The sequence below is a fragment of the Felis catus genome, chromosome A1 (genome assembly GCF_018350175.1).
Source record: "Felis catus isolate Fca126 chromosome A1, F.catus_Fca126_mat1.0, whole genome shotgun sequence".
NCBI classification, from domain to species: Eukaryota; Metazoa; Chordata; class Mammalia; order Carnivora; family Felidae; genus Felis; species Felis catus.
Window position 1 is genome coordinate 196,321,596 of NC_058368.1, and position 15,315 is coordinate 196,336,910.

The following is a 15,315-nucleotide window of genomic DNA, read 5'->3' on the forward strand; positions in this document are numbered from 1 at the left end:
GCTGGAGGAGTACACAGCAGGGCCACAGGCGAGGTCTGGGAGGACCACGGAAGCATCCCAGGAAGACTTGCTAGGCAAGCGGCATTTAAGCAGACGCCCCAAATGACAAGCAGGTATTAGCGGTGTGGAGTCAGTGTGGGCAGATGTTCCAGACGGAGAGAAAAGCTCGTGCAGAAGTCCGGAAGCGTGGTTCCAGAGTGGCTGGTGAGGGGTTCTAGGGGGTGAGATGGGATGGGGCAGGAGGCCAGGGGCATGAGAGATCCGGCTGCCAAACACAGGAGATGACAAGCCAAGAGACGTGGTCAGGGGTCACGGCCCAGAGGAAGCCACAGTGGGACCCAGGTGGGCCCGGAGCTGCCAGCCTCTCAAGCAGGTCATGTGTGCCCCCAGGGCTGTGATAGCTACTGGCCTAGACCTTGCCAGGGACCCCACGAGCAGGTAGGAAGAATGACTGAGGAATCTCCAGCCCGCTGGAACAGAGAAGCCATCAGAACGCTGAGTGACAGGTGCTGAGGCCTCAACTCATTCAGAACCTCCTCATCAACTGCTCCCAGGCCTGATGTGGCAGCTCAGGAAGGGGACACGGGCCAAGGGGGTGGTGGGCAGCATGAGGCCAGGAGAACTAAGTCCCACTGCCCCCCACCCCCCACCCCCCAACCCCCACTGGGAGCTGTCGCAGAGGAAATCTCAAAATGTCAGAACCATTTTTCATGTCTTAAAATCATGAACTGTCAGACTCAGAGAGTATCCAGATCAGACTGTCAGAACCAGCAGGGTGGTGCCTTAGCCCCCTCATCGAGACAAAAGCGTTTCTTTGTTAACCCTCCACGGCTCTGAGCCCAGGAGCCCCGAGTGGACAAACTAATGATGAACTGAGGGCTCCAATGCACCGGGTGGAGAGTAAAGGGGGCCCGGGAGGACAGGTCTATTGTCCTTGTCCAGGCAGGACATTTCCTTGGCCTTTAGGAGCCCCCACTGACAGGTGTCCCTGAGCCCTTTTAACAGGCCAGTGGAACCTATTAATATCTGCTGCTAGGGTGGCCCTGTTCCAGGAGCTGTGCCAGCTAAGGCCTAGCTCTCCCCGACTTCCCCAGGGAGGCAGGGACGGTCTCTGGGCTGTGGGGTGAAAACAGATGGAGGGGCAGGGCAGAAGGCTTTGGCTTTGTGTCTGAATACAGCACCTGCCTCCCCTCCCCCCGCCCCTCCCGTTTCTCTGTCTCTCCTCTCCCCCCCTCACCTCTGACCTCCTGTGCCCCATGCCCCCTCCTTCTCTGTTGCAGGGAGCCATCCTTACCACAATGCTGGCTACCAGGAACTTCTCTGGTAGGTGGTGGGACCTCAGAGCCCCAAATATATCCCGCACAGGTCTGTTGGAAGCACTGCCCTGTTGGATATCTGGGTGGCCTTGAGCCAGGGGCCTGGGGAGAGTGAGGGCTACAGAGGACCAAAGACTGGGGGCTTAGGTCACTTGCACCCACAAGTGGCAAGAGGTGAAAGGTCAGCAGGCCAAAGGCCCATCAGGAAAGGCTAATGCCCCAACCTCACAGCGGTGCTGGGTTCTCAGGCTGGGCCCGCCCCAGGGGGAGTCCTCCCAAACACTGGGGTACACGTCCAGGCAGGACTGAAGTAGGCCCAGGAAGTAGCAATATTCCTGTTCCCCGCTGTTACTGAGCCCTGTGCTAAGCAGTCCCCATGCTTTCACTCAGGTGGCCTTTGGTGACAAGGCAGTGGGGGCCATTGCTAGGCAGAGAGAGGCAGAGCCTACTTCTGGTGCAGCTTTGAGCAACCCCGGAGCAAGCCCTTAACCACGACGGGTCACCAGGGAGCCGGGGTAATGGTCTTTGGCCTTGGCCGTAGCCGGCTGGTTAAGGCAGGGAGTACCCAACGACCTGTGGCATGTGGCCCCAAAGAGAAAAGGAAGGGATTGGCATCAGGGCTTAGCAAGAAGCTCCCCTTGGCGCATGGGAGAGAACCCAGGTCAATGCTTGCCAGAGGTTTCTCTCTGGGGAGCCCGGACAGCTGACGGGGCAGCTGAGCAGATATAGCAAAGCTCACCCGAGGGGCCCTCTGGTTGGGGCTGGGCCAGTCGGAGAGGGCTGCTGTGGACACGTGGCCGGCTCCACAGCAAGGGGTCGGCTCTGGGAAGCTATGGCTCTGGCTTCCCAGAGAGTCTATCCGCCCATTGAACCAGCTGGAAGAATGAGACCCACGGGTGGGAAAACTCTGGAACTTCACATTTGGGCTTGCCCCACCGCATTTAACTGCCTTCCCACTCTCTCCTCAGACAAGGATCCTGCAGTTCCTTAAACTGAAAGATGAGCCACCCAGACAGTCAGAGTCTTTTTTTAACGTCTGAAGGGCCCCTAGAAACTCTAGTCCAGATGGTGCCCGTGGGTCAGTTCCCATCTCTTGATGGGCTTGTGGGACCAGTGGTGTTTTAAAACAGTGGTGTTTTTGAAAAGAGTTCCCAGCGCTTAAAAATTAGGCGATTTCATAGAAAAACTCAGATTTCTGTCTTCTCTTGAAGATCAGAACATGTGACCTCATGGGACCCACAGTCCCGCGGTTGTGGGCTGGAGCTGAGAGCGCCCCCTTGAAGCTGGAGGGGCAACTACTCCCCCTGTTCTTCTGTACACCCCAGTCCAGCCCAGGAAGCTCATAGAAGCTTCTGTACACCCCAGTCCAGCCCAGGAAGCTCATTCCTCCCAGCTTTGGGATCCAGAGGCACCCACCCCTGCATTTACTTTCTAAGAGGGAGACTTGCCTGGAAGGGGTCACAGGTAGAGATGTGAGAAGGACTGGGAAGCTGGGCTAGCATGAACCTGTCATTCTGAGCCTCTGGGGCGTCCATGTCCCATGCCGCCCCTTTTCCCAGGCTCCCCCTTTCCCGGCGTCCGGGAGAAGGACTTACAGCGACTACCATTTACCGACCATCTACTGCATCGAGGTCAAGTGCTGTGCTAAGCACTTTATAGTTATCCTGTCTCGCGTAACTTAAGGCATTTGTTTGAAGTCTGAAGCGGCCAGATGCCGGGCTGGGCAGGGCTGGGCATTCCTGCCGATTCCTGGCTGCTGCCCTCTCCAGGGGCTCTGTCCAGGAGGCAGGGAGGGAGGGAAAGAGGAACAACAAGAGGAGGGGCCTCCCTGAGAACCGCTGCTCTGCTTTTCCCAGCACCAGGGACACAGCCAGCCCAAGCATGGGGCCCTGGAATTTAGGGGTAGGGAGGCCTCTGTTGGGGTGGGTGCTCTGGCAGGGATGGGCCCCAGAGCGGGGCATCTGCTTCTCATCACCGGCAAAACGACGCTCGCAGCTGTCCGGAGTGAGTAGGCAGGGCTGACACATGACCTCCGCAGCAGCATGGGGCTAAAATTAGAGTGGGCCAGGGTGGGGAGGGAGCGTCCAGCCCCGGGCCAGGCAGCCAGGCCTCTGGGTTGGCCACCAGCAGCACGGGTGGTGACTGGGATCCAGAGGGAATCCCTGGGCTGAAACAGCAACCCCACGGGCCTGGGACACATTGATCACCTCTTACAACCCATGGGGCCAGAGGGTCACACTCAAGATTGCTGAGAACGGGGGAGCCCAGGCCCACCTAGGGGGCCACCGGCAGTCCAGGCCCCAAGGAGGAAGGAGGAGCAGAAGGAGGAGGTGTCCCCCGGATCACTGAGCCGGCCCGCGGATGCTGCTGTTCCTTACCCTGTGGGCCTTGGTGCCCTGCCTGGTGTTGGTAACCCTCTACTTTTTCTCCTCCGCAGGAGGGAAGAGCGGAGGAAACAAGAAGAATGATGGTGTGAAGGTAAGCCCCCGGGAGCCCGGCAGGGCCAGCGTCAGGCAGCGTTTCCACCAACAGGGCCTGCCTTTCAGGGCTGGGGCGAGACCCAGGCCTTGCTGAAGGTGTTGTGGGCAGATGTGGTCACTCGTGCGGCCGGGCTGTCCCCAGGATTGATTGATGGGGGGGGGGGGGGCTGGGGGGAGGGGAAGGGGGAGGGTTGAAAGTAGGTGGGAGAGGCAGGTGGCCAGGGGAGTTGGGGCGGGCACAAGGAAAGGGGCAGGTCTGAAGATACCTGTGGTTCTCTGGGACGGGAAGACTGGAAAGTGAGAGGGTACAAAGAAGAGACAGAGCTCATCATGAGGGGTGACCTCCTCCTCCCCGAGTGTGGGCTGGCTGGAACGGGCCCCTGACCCAATGTGCACCCCAGTCCAACCCACGAAGTCTGTGGAGGTTGGATAGCCAATCATCTGACAGAGGCACCCACCCTGTCAAGGCCTGCCGGCTCACGGCCAAGAATCTCCTCCTCCCCATGACCCAGGCCTGCCCTCTGTCCCCACCCCCGATGCCCTGCCCGAGCTACTTCTGCCCACACCCTGCTGACCCCTCCTTCCCTCCTCTCTCTTCTCCCTCTGCTTTCTGGGGCCTGGCCCCCCTCCCTCTCCGGCCCCCTCCTCCCCTGCCACTGGCTTGCCTTGTGGGCTCTCCTCTCTTGAGACCCTGCCTTTTTCTGGGCTCAGAGCCCTGCCTGGCCAGGACCCCAGGGCTGGGCTGTGCCCAGGATGCTGGAAGGTGTGGGATGCTGTCCAAACACAGCCATCCAGGTGGGCTGGTGGCTTCATGGCTTCATTGTAGTGGCATTTATGGTCTCAGGCCACTGGCTTTCGTTTGGTTTAGGGGTTGCATGGGAGGAGATCTGGGCTGGCTGGCTGAGGCCAGGATCTGGGCCTCCTCTCTGCCCTTAGTCCTCTGGGGGCTAAGTTTTCCTCATAAGTGCAATGTGCAATGGGTTGTGGGGGGGGGGCATGTGGACTCCATCATTTCTAAGATATAAGCTTTAAAAACAGAAAAGTAAAAAAAAAAAAAAGCCAACAAAACCCTATCTCATCATTTTTCCTTCTCATCTTGGGTACGTGAGGAATACATAATTAGTTGGTTATCAGCCAAAGTCAGTGGTTTTCAAACTGAACTTCTTGGAGCCTGAAGGTTCTGGGGAGGCATCCCTAGCAGCAGGGAGCGCGGGATAGAAAGGGGGAGGCTGAGCAGAGAAGATTCTCGGCTTCTCACACCCACTTCAGCCAAACAGCTCCATGTAACAGACATCGCAGTGGTTAAGGGAGCCAGGGAGGGCTTAGCAGCTAGAGACCTCAGCTGGTTATTTCAATCCCTTGAGCCTGTGTTTCCTCATCTGGGCCATGGGAGTAAAAGGGATTCCCACCTCCCGGGGCTGTTTGTGAGGATGAAGCAAACCAGCGTATCCCGAGGATTCAGCAGGGGTACTGGCGTGCGATCCTCGCTCATGAGATGCTAGTCAGTATTATCTTTTCTGTTTTCTAGATTGGACTTGCAAGTAAGATTTCCCTTGAAAACAAAGTTTGATCAAGGAAGTCTTTGGAAACACAGCTCTAAAGCCAACCCAATTTATAAAGTTAACACACACCTATCCCAAATCCTAGGATGGAATCCAGAATTGAGTTCTGGCTGCCTGGCTGTTTTGGGTCATGCATGAGTCAAATGCTCTCCCCACTCCAGTTGGAAAGGGTAATGGGGGGAGGTACAGTATGAGGGTGGCCCAGTTTGGAGCAGCCGGGGTCCTCTTGGCCCTAGTGGGTAGACACTGGGGGTGCTGGGGTCCCCGGAAAAAAAAATCACACTCGAAGGACATAGGGCAGAGGTCACAGGTGCAGGTGGGCTGTGGCTGAAGTCAGTGGAGGAGGAGGGGCGGAGGGAGGGTTGCCCCGTCTGCTTGGCTCTTGGGTGTGGCCCTGGCAAAGGCTGACACAGAGCCGCTGGGTGTGAGGTCAGGTCCTCCCTCATAGTGGGTCTTGGGATGAAGCTCCCTTCTGGCTTCTCTCCAGCCCAGGCCAGGAGGCAGAGGCTATCTGGGGGCAAGGACATCACGTAGCATGGCGGAACTCTGGCTAGTCACCGCAAGGCGTGCCAGTAGGCCGAGCTGGAGAAAGAGCCACTCCTTGCAGCAGCAGGACAGACCCTGAGCGGCTTCTCAGGTGGCTTTGGTGTGGATGAAGAGAAACCCAAAGGCCAGGAATAGCCAGAGTTAACCAGGGGCCTGCCCGGGAGTTGGGGAGCCTAGCCTGCAATGTGTTGCTCTGGGGGGGTCCAGTCGTGTGTTTCACTATGAGTGATGCTGGACCTCCAGTCAAGGAACCGTTGGTTTGATGGGCCCCACCGTGCCCTCCTTTGGCGATCTGGGTCATCAGTCCTGCCATCTGTGCAAGGGGAGAATGGTAGGTGTTTCCTGTGGCCAGTGAGAGGCCCTACACCAGAGTGGGCCCTGGGGGGGGTCACACCATGTGCTGCTTGGAACAACACACATTCCGCCCAAGTGGGGACGTACATATTCTTCTTACCACTTGGTCCCTAAAGAAACCACCGACTTCATTGGAGGCTTTGCTGAAGCCCCAGTGATTGCTTCCAACGCCGGACGGGAAAAGGGCTGGTTGGGGAACAGAGATAACACCGTACTGTACTTTATGGGCTTTGCAAGGCTAATTTTGACCCTACTTTACGTCTGCCATCTTTGCTAACCCTAGAACCATGCTTTTGCACGTGGTTCTGGGAGATGTGACTCTGCTTTTGGTGAAAGCCCCTGGTCAGTGCGGGGTTATTATTAGCATCGTCATCGTTTGAGATCCGGGGAAATCGAGCCTTTCTGTTGGCAAGAAGTGATGCCCTCCACCCCCGCCTCCCAGCCACCTCTAAGCCTCTGCTTCTATGAGGAGCGGCCGACCGCTCCCACCCCTCAGCCCCACTCACTGCCCCCTGTTGGTGTCCCATCCGTGCCATCGTGATTCCTCTCCCCCATGTCCCATCCTGTCACTGTATGTCCGAATCTGACGCAGTCTCTGCTCTGTGTTCCCTCCTCGTGTGCCGCCTGGAACCCCGGGCCCTGCGTTCCTCAGGTTTCTGCTAGAAGAGGGAATGAGGGGCTGGCCGCGGGCTGCTGGCTGTGGGAGTCTACCAAGCTGGGGCAGATGCAGGGACTGTGAGACTTTACACTGGGCAGTGCCCAGTGAGCCACTTCTGCCACATCTTTGGGGGCCCTGGACGGAGAGCACAGGATCTTAGGCTCCTCCTGGCCCCCAGAGGATCCTGGATCTTGAAGTCAGAGAGTGCAGACTTAGACCTAAGGATCCTCAGAGAATAGCCAGTGCCTCCGCCGCCCCCCACCGCCCCCACAAAGGCCTACCCTGAGGGCATCTCAAGTCTGTCCCCTGCTCACAGTACAGCGAGGAGAACAGCTTCCAGGCCTCTTAGACGTAAGCGCGTCCAGGAAGGATGGGCCTTTGCAGCGCCATCAGGCTGTGGGGCCTGGAGACCTGGACAGAGGAGAAAGCCTGCATTCAGGGGTTCCAGCCTCCCCTCTGCTACCAGCTGGCTGAGAGACCTCGGGCAGGTCACTGCCCGTCTCTGGACCCCAGCTTCCCATCTGTCCAATTTTAGCGTCAGTCTTGACCTACAGCCCCTCCTGAATGTGAATCTTTGCACCACCTAGCTTAGGAGTGAGCGAAGGAGAAGACAATCCGCACGTGTCCTCTCTCTTTCTCTCCTTCCCATGGTTCCCCAGCCAATAATAGGAATGAAGCTATAAATCCCCCCAAAACTGGAGTAGGAGGGAGGGCAGGGCCTAAAGACTCAAATTCTGGGCTCAGCCATGCGTCTGGCTGGGCCTCAGTTTCTCTGTCACCGTTAAGGAGCTGAACAGGCCAGTTGCTGGGAAGCAGGATTTCAAAGGCTACTTAAAGGACTGGTTTCCACACCGGGGCCTGCTTTGAAGTCACCTGGTGATACTGTTTAAAACGGAGATGCCCAGGCCCCGCCCCACACCTAGTTATCAAACTCCTTGAGGGGGCCTGGTGATGTTTTTTCTCGACAGGTTTCCCAAGTGACTATGACACTCAACCCACCCGGGAGTGGGGTTCTTTCAGTAGAGACACACATGGGAATCTAGGAGGAGACACGGGGCCTCATCTCCAGACCTGAGCGCCCTCTCGTCCGGCAAGAGCTTTGGCTTCCGGAGGCCTTAGGCAACTGGCATCCAAGCCCTAGGATTGGTTTCCCCCGTCAGAGCTTGGTGTAGGGGGAGCCCTGGTCCAGGCGAGGCCCGGCCTGGAGCTTGCCGGTCGGATGGCGAGCCCCAGGCAGTTGTGCACGAGGCCCCGAGAGCTTCAGGCTGAGAGAGGATTGGCCATACTAGGGCAGCTCTTGCTGGTGGCCCTGACTTCGTGCCCCAATGCCACGCTGGCGAGGGACCACAGAGGGTGACCCCGAGGCCCATCATCCTTCCAAACCTCCCCTGTCTTTTGTTTCTCTGCTCCCTGCCGTTTCTTCTGCTTCCCTGCCGTTTTCACGCTGTGTCTTTTCCTGTCCCATCTCTTCTCCTTGTTTTTCCAGAAAAGAAAGTCCAGTTCCAGCGTTCAGTTAATGGTGAGTGTCTGCCGTCTCCCAAACGCCGGTAAATGCTGGGCCTCAAACCCTCGCTCCCGCCTCCCTCCTGCAGGGCTGCACTGGGAACCCGGGGCGGGGAGAGGGTGCTCAGGGCGTGCTTGGTACGTGTGTGCCTCGTGCGACAACATGTGTGTTGTGTGTGCGTGTCATTGGCGTGTTTCTGTTGACACCTCCAACTCCATGGCCCAGACCAGCAGCCTGGCGGCAGACCTGAGAGCCCCCTCAGGTATGAAGGTTGATTTGAACCCCATCCCACGTCCAGCCCTTGGCTTCTCGCTTCTCCCCGCCCTCCGCTCTGGAACTCGTCTCAGGGCTTGGTTTGTGCCAGTTGCGGCGAGGGGGGGCTCGGTTTGGCCAAAGGAGTGGGCGCCAGAGAGGCCCTTCTTGAGCTTTTCAATGCTACCCAGGGCCTGCCGGTGGCAGAGGAGCCACCAGCCCCTGCCTCTGTCGAGGGGATCCAGTGGTGGCATGGTGGCCCACATCCCTCTTTTTCTGACTCCATCGCTGTCTCCCTCAGTTGTGTGGTTTTTCTCCCCCCGGAGGCCCAGCCTCTCTCACACTGGGCCTCCCCGCCTCTCTCTCTTCCTCTCCTGCCAGTGCGTGTATTCCTTCCCCGTTCTGTGGCCACCATATGCCTTTTCTGCTCTTCCACACCCCCTCTTGGCTCCCTCAAGCTGACAGGGCCAGGGAGCCCTCCCAACCCTTCCAGAAAGGCCAGGGTTCTCCTTGCAACCATCCCTTCATCCACGCCCCCTGCCACCAGCCACCCGCTCAGCTGGGCCCTCCCCCTCCTTAGGCCTGGAGGTCTGGCAGGGTTTTCAGCGCAGCATCTGGATGGCAGAGCCGGCGAGGCTTACGGAAACCGGGCCACAGCATCAGGCAGCCGGGGCGGCCCCGAAACTGGCCGTGCGTCTTCCCGCTTGCCAGGCAGGCCTCACCGTGTCCCGTGTTCTCTTTGGCAGGAATCTTCAGAGAGTACCAATACCACCATTGAGGATGAAGACACCAAAGGTAGGGGGGGCCTTGCCTCCAGTGTCTGGGCGCCCTGGGCCTCCCAGCAGGCCCCCTTTACTGACAGCCCGGGCTTGGAAGGGCCCCAGTACCTCCACAGAGAACGTGGCTGTGGCCGCTCATAGACCAGGCACGCTGCGGGGCACTGTTTCCCCATATGAGGTGCTTGGTCCACTGGTGGCGTGCAGATAGGCTTTTCCTGTTGTAGGGAGTCACGTATGTAGTTTGGTACGTTTTAGGGAAAGGATTAACATAGCCAAGTCATAGATGTATCACAGTGGTAGACGTTTTCTTTTGAATTTTTAAAAAATGAGTTGATTTGGGGGCGCCTGGGTGGCTCAGTTGGTTGAGCGTCTGACTCTTGATTTTGGTTCAGATCACAATCCCAGGGTCATGGGATGGGGCCCCATGTCGGGCTCCATGTTGAGCATGGCGCTTGCTTAAGATTCTCTTTCTCTCTCTGTGTCTGCCTCTCTTCCCTGATCTCTCTCTCTGTCTCAAAAAAAAAAAAAAAAAAAAAAGTTGATTTTAGGAGCACCTGGCCAGCTCAGTCAGGGGAGCATATGACTCTTGACTCTTGAACTTGGAGTCCTGAGCACATAAAATAACTCTTAAAACGTCACTCTTAAGTGCTACTGAAAGGAGCGGAAAATTGATATTCACTGTGCAAAATCTGGAAGAAATAAAGTCTATGTTGCTCATAAAGAGAAAAAAGAACTAGGAGTCCTGAGTTCAAGCCCCACATTGGGCATAAAGCTTACTTTAAATAATCAATAAAAAGTGAGTTGATCTTAAAAACACGAAGCGATGATAGGAAAGGAAGGGGAAGCAACAATTCAGAAAGTTCAGTTGACAGGCGTATGAGAAAGACGTACTGTAGCCAGGGGCTAACAGTCCCCAAAAGCCTTCAGATGGATGAGGGGGAGGAACCTAGATAACTGAGACTGGCTAGTAAGGGAGAAAATAGCAAGGACAGTAACAGGAACAGTGGCTGCCTTTTGTGGGGCACTTGCTAGACCTGTTCCACGCACCTGACATTTACCTGCGCTTCACAACACCCCTGTGAGGCAGGTGCTGTGATTGAGCCCATTCTATGGATTGGGAAACAGAGGTCGAGTAAACTGGCCCAAGGTCCTCTAGCTCATAAGGGTAGGATTAGGATTTGAACCTGGGCAACGTGGCTCCGGATGCTGCCTCGTAACCATGGCTCAAAGGTGTGGCATGCATGCTTGGAGTGGGAGCAGAAAGGACAAGTGTCGACTTCTGCTCGGGGGACCCCAAATCCCCGGATGAGTTCGTGATGTCCCGCTGTGCTGCTTGCGCCCGGCCGCCCCGCGGGACAGGAAGACCAGCCACGGTGGGTGGGGGTTCTCACAGCTCATGGTGGAGACACCTGGGGGTGTCTGTAATTTAGAAAAACACGGTTGGCTTGGAGAGATTGCAGCTATACCCGTGTCTACGTTTCTCAGTGTAAACATTTGCCTCTAAAAGAATACAATGAAAGGGAAAGAGCGGTTTACTATGTAACAGATTTTTTGGTACCGTTGCATTTCCGCCTCTAAGGTCAGTGTGACCCACAGAGCACCATGGCTACCTTCCCTCTCTGCCAGGATGCCTTGGGAGACCAGCCCCACCCTGTGTGTGTCCCTGGGTGGTCATTCCCAGCTGGGCATGGGGGCACTCTATCACCACAGCCTGGGACTAGAGCCAACCAGTCTTCCGTGATGACACCCTTTAAAAATAGATTACCTCGGGGCGCCTGGGTGGCTCAGCATGTTAAGCATCCCACTCTTGATTTCAGCTCCGGTCACGATCTCACGGTTTGTGAGATCGAGCCCCGAGTCTGACTCCCGAGTACTGACAGTGCAGAGCCGGCTTGGGAGTCTCTCTCCCTGCCCTCCCCCCACTCGCCTGCACTCTCCTCCCCACCTCTCAAAAACTAAATAAAAACTTACCAAAAAAATGGATCATCCTGAAGAAAAGCTCCCTGTTGGGGTCAAGTCTGCACCCTAAGTCCCTCAGGTATGATTTTCTAACCACATTCCCAGCCCTTGCCCCTGTGGATTCTGATTCCATAGGTTTGTGGTGGCCAAGACATGGCATTTCTAAGGCTTTCCCCACATTAGAGGTTCACTGTCTTAATGATAAGAGGCACTGGGATTTTGAAAAGGCTCGTTGTGGTCTCATACTGCTGGTCTCAGAGCAGACGGGGGTCATGGATGTAAACTGGCTCCGTGCTTCTTCACTGCGGTCCATTTTCTGGGTGACCTTGGGCAACAAACTCAACCTCTCTGAGCCTCAGTTTCCTTCAGTAAAGAGATGATGACGATAGTATCCATTTCAGCGGGTTGCTGTGGGGATGAAATGAGAGGCTGTGTATCAAGTGGCTACACGGTATTTGGCACATAGTTATTGTTTAATAAATTTTAATTTCTTAAAAAATTTTTTTTATTCCTTATTTAGTTTTGAGAGAGAGAGAGACACACACAGAATACAAGCAGGGGAGGAACAGAGAGAGAGACACACACAGAATCCGAAGCAGGCTCCGGGCTCTGGGCTGTCAGCACAGAGCCCGACATGGGGCTTGAACTCACAAACCACGAGTTCATGACCTGAGCTGAAGTCCAACGCTTAACCACCTGAGCCACCCAGGCGCCCCTAATTTCTTTATTTTCAAACTGGAGCTTAGGGCTGAATGATAAGAGGCCACATAACATTTCCTTGGAGCATTGATTTTACTCAATGATTATTTTGAGACAAATATTTATTTGTTAAACAGACAGAGAAATGTTTGGAACAGAATGCAAAATTTGTATGCATTATAAGTGGAAAATGTGACCCGTCGAAGACATTGTCCACATGGAGTAATGGTTATGGCTGGCGTCCCTGAGACCCCACATGTGCAGCCATTATCCTCTCCTCTAGAGACCAGGATGGGAAGATTTGTGAAGTCTTAAATTTTTGTTCACTTACGCCCTTTTTGTAGAGGGGAATCTGAGGCCCAGAGAGAAAGGGTATATCCAGGTTATCACTGGCAGAACTGGGACCCCGTCCCCTGCTCAGTCTCCCACATGTAAAAGTCCATGTCTGACGAAGAGACACTGGCTCAGCCAGAAGCTTCTCCCCGTGTCTGGCAGGAGAGAGGAGCCCTGCGCCTCCCCCAGCTTCTTCGGACCGCAGAGAAAGTTTCAAAAAAAAAAAAAAAAAAAAAAACATTTTCTGGTGTTAATTTGTTAAGTCTTCTTACTAAGTGAGAATAGCAGCTGGTGGGGTAGATTCTGACCTAACATTAAAGTTAATTAGAAATGTCATCCTCTAGGGAACATTTCCCCCTGAGCAAAGAAAGAGACATTAATATTTCAGAGCACCTCAGGCTTCATGCACAGGCCTCTCACCCTCTGAGCTGCATTGAGGCCCTGCCAGGCTCCTTCCCACTTCCCTACCTCCTCCTGGTCAACTCCATGAAAAATTAATTTCCTCCCCAAACCCAAAGAGCTGCCTCAGAATCTGGGCAGAGACATTCTGGGAAATACCAGCCAGGAATGCTGATCCAATCTCAGTCTCGGCATGCTGTGTGACCTTGAGAGAGTGCCTTAACCTCTCTGGGGCCTCAGCTTTCCCATCTGTAGGGGAGCACTCCTGGATTGAATGAATGAACACCTGGTAGGTGAGAAATGCCAGAGATTGCTACTGAGCAGCTGCTGAATGAATCTCTCACGCAGCAACAGGACTGCTGAGGACATGGAAGGAACCCAAAACCAGAATGAATTTCTCCACATCTCAGAAGCACCAGACTCCCAGATTTCCCATCCCAGAGATGAAGCTACTAGGGAGATTTCTGCTCACTAGACTTCCACTGCTGGCAAACTTGATGTCCTGAGTGGCTGGAGGCAGAGCCAAGTTAGCCATAGTCTCTGGCTGCATTAAGAGAGGTATAGTGTCTAGAATTAGGGAGGGGATTGAGAGTGTTACCCCAGACCTGATATGCTGCAAAATTCAAGCCACACTGAGGTTTGTGTGCTCACACTCAGAGAGGCATTTCAATAGCTCAAGGATGCTCAAAGAGTGGATGGCCAGCTTACGTCAGATCCTGCAAATCCCAACCCAGAGGCTTTCAGCCCTAAAAAGAGAAGACTAGTAGAGGGGGAGGGCAGAGGGTCTGGGGAAACAGGTGCACACTTCAGAGGCCCAGAAGGCAGAAAGGGTAAGAGAAATATAAGAAGGGGCTTTCAGGGGGGGAGATTCTGACTTAAAAGAAGGAGGAGGTGGGTGCAAAGAGAGGGAGATGTCAAACAGGGCAGCAGGCTGCAGACCCCCAAATCCCAACCCAGATGGAACCATCACGTATCAGGCTTCTGGAAAACATCCCTGCCCAGGCTGAAGACCAGAGGCTGTCCTCAGGGAAAACTTCCAATTCAGAGATTTCCGGATGACAATAATCATAGCTCTTATTTATGGAGTGCCAGGCACTGCTCTAAACGCTTTAGATTATGCATCATTATTTACATACATGAGTTGATATAAAGGGCTTGGAACCGTAGCTGGTCCTTAGTGAGAACCATCTATGTATTAGTTATTCCTACTGATACATTCTTAACTCACTCGGTCCTGGGAACCACCCTGTGAGGTAAGTAGTGTCCGTAGCTCCGTTATACGTACGGGGAAACTGAGGCATGCAGAAGCACCTTGCTCAAGGTCACAGTTATGAAGTGGCAGAGAATCTGGATCCAAACCCAGGGACTCTGGCTCCAGAATCCATGCCCCTGACCGTGTCGCTAGCCTCCCTGAGATGGCAGTGAGAGGCAGCCCACAGGAGACAGGGCGTTAATTAAGCACAGGCTCGTGCAATGTCAGGCTGGAAGGAATCGTAAGGTCTGTACAGAAAAGGCTAGGAGGTGGGACAGGTGCCATGGCCTGCCCGGAGCACGTGGCCCGCTCTGGATCCTCAGCCTGATTCTGCGTGGGAGTGGAATGAGGCATCTCCTGGCAGGGATGGGTTTCTTCCCACCCTCTGTCTCCAGGAAGGAGGGCAGAGTCGACCTGGAGGCCAGGCTCTTGGGCTCCTAGGGACAGGGACCACCTGGCAACTTGGGCAATTCTAGTACACAGGGTGAAGACAGCAGCCCCAGGCCCCGGTGTTGGGTCCACCCACTGATTCATTCATTCAAGCCTCCTCTGCCCCCGCCCCAGGCAAGACCCCAGAGGGAGCCGGCAGAGCTCAAGGTCTAAGACAGTCTCATTCCCAGCCCTGGTAAATCTTAGCAGAGCCAGCAGGTAAAGAATTAGCCCCTCACTGTGGTACTGACATTGGAGAAAATCACCAGTATGTCTACGGAGCACCCACTGTGTGCCAAGAGCCGTGCTGGGCACAGGGCCCCTGCCCCGAGAACAGTATGACGACTCTGGTTGGGGCGGTCAGCCCACCGCAGCAGACCGGCCGACCTCTCTCAGCTCCGGTTTGCTCATCGCTGATGTGGAAGTGATGGCCACGTGAAGCTGTGCTGTGAGGCTTCGAGATTCCACAGGTAGAGCACATAGCACAGTGCCTGATGCACTCGTTCGTTCAGGGATGAGTGCCTGGGGGGGCCAGGGGTCCCATCCAGGTCCAGGGATCCTGTGCGACACAGGCAGCCACAGCCCAGCTTCCGTGGAGCACATATTTGACTTGGGAAATAGATGAGCTTATGGGCCTGATACGTCAGGGAGCATGTGGGGTGTGGGGGTCCTGTGGAAAAGGCCATGGGCTGGGAGCCAAATTCTGCACCCAGTGTGTTCTATGTCCTCGGGCAAGTCACCCCCCTTACTGGGCCTCCATTTCCCCAAAAGTCTGATAAGGAGGCTGAGTCCC

The 15,315-nt window shown here is 55.3% G+C and overlaps 1 protein-coding gene across 2 annotated transcripts in view; it reads left to right on the forward strand.

Moving 5' to 3' along the window:
- CAMK2A (calcium/calmodulin dependent protein kinase II alpha) overlaps positions 1–15,315 on the forward strand; it is a 60,572-nt gene that overhangs the window by 35,542 nt on the left and 9,715 nt on the right. Inside the window, exons 12-15 of one of the 2 annotated variants that reach the window (XM_011286079.4) lie at positions 1,281–1,323; positions 3,754–3,794; positions 8,403–8,435; positions 9,419–9,467. In XM_011286079.4, coding sequence (XP_011284381.1) covers positions 1,281–1,323; positions 3,754–3,794; positions 8,403–8,435; positions 9,419–9,467 — 166 coding nt within the window. The remainder of the gene's footprint in view (positions 1–1,280; positions 1,324–3,753; positions 3,795–8,402; positions 8,436–9,418; positions 9,468–15,315) is intronic. The other variant, XM_011286088.4, reaches the window with a different exon arrangement.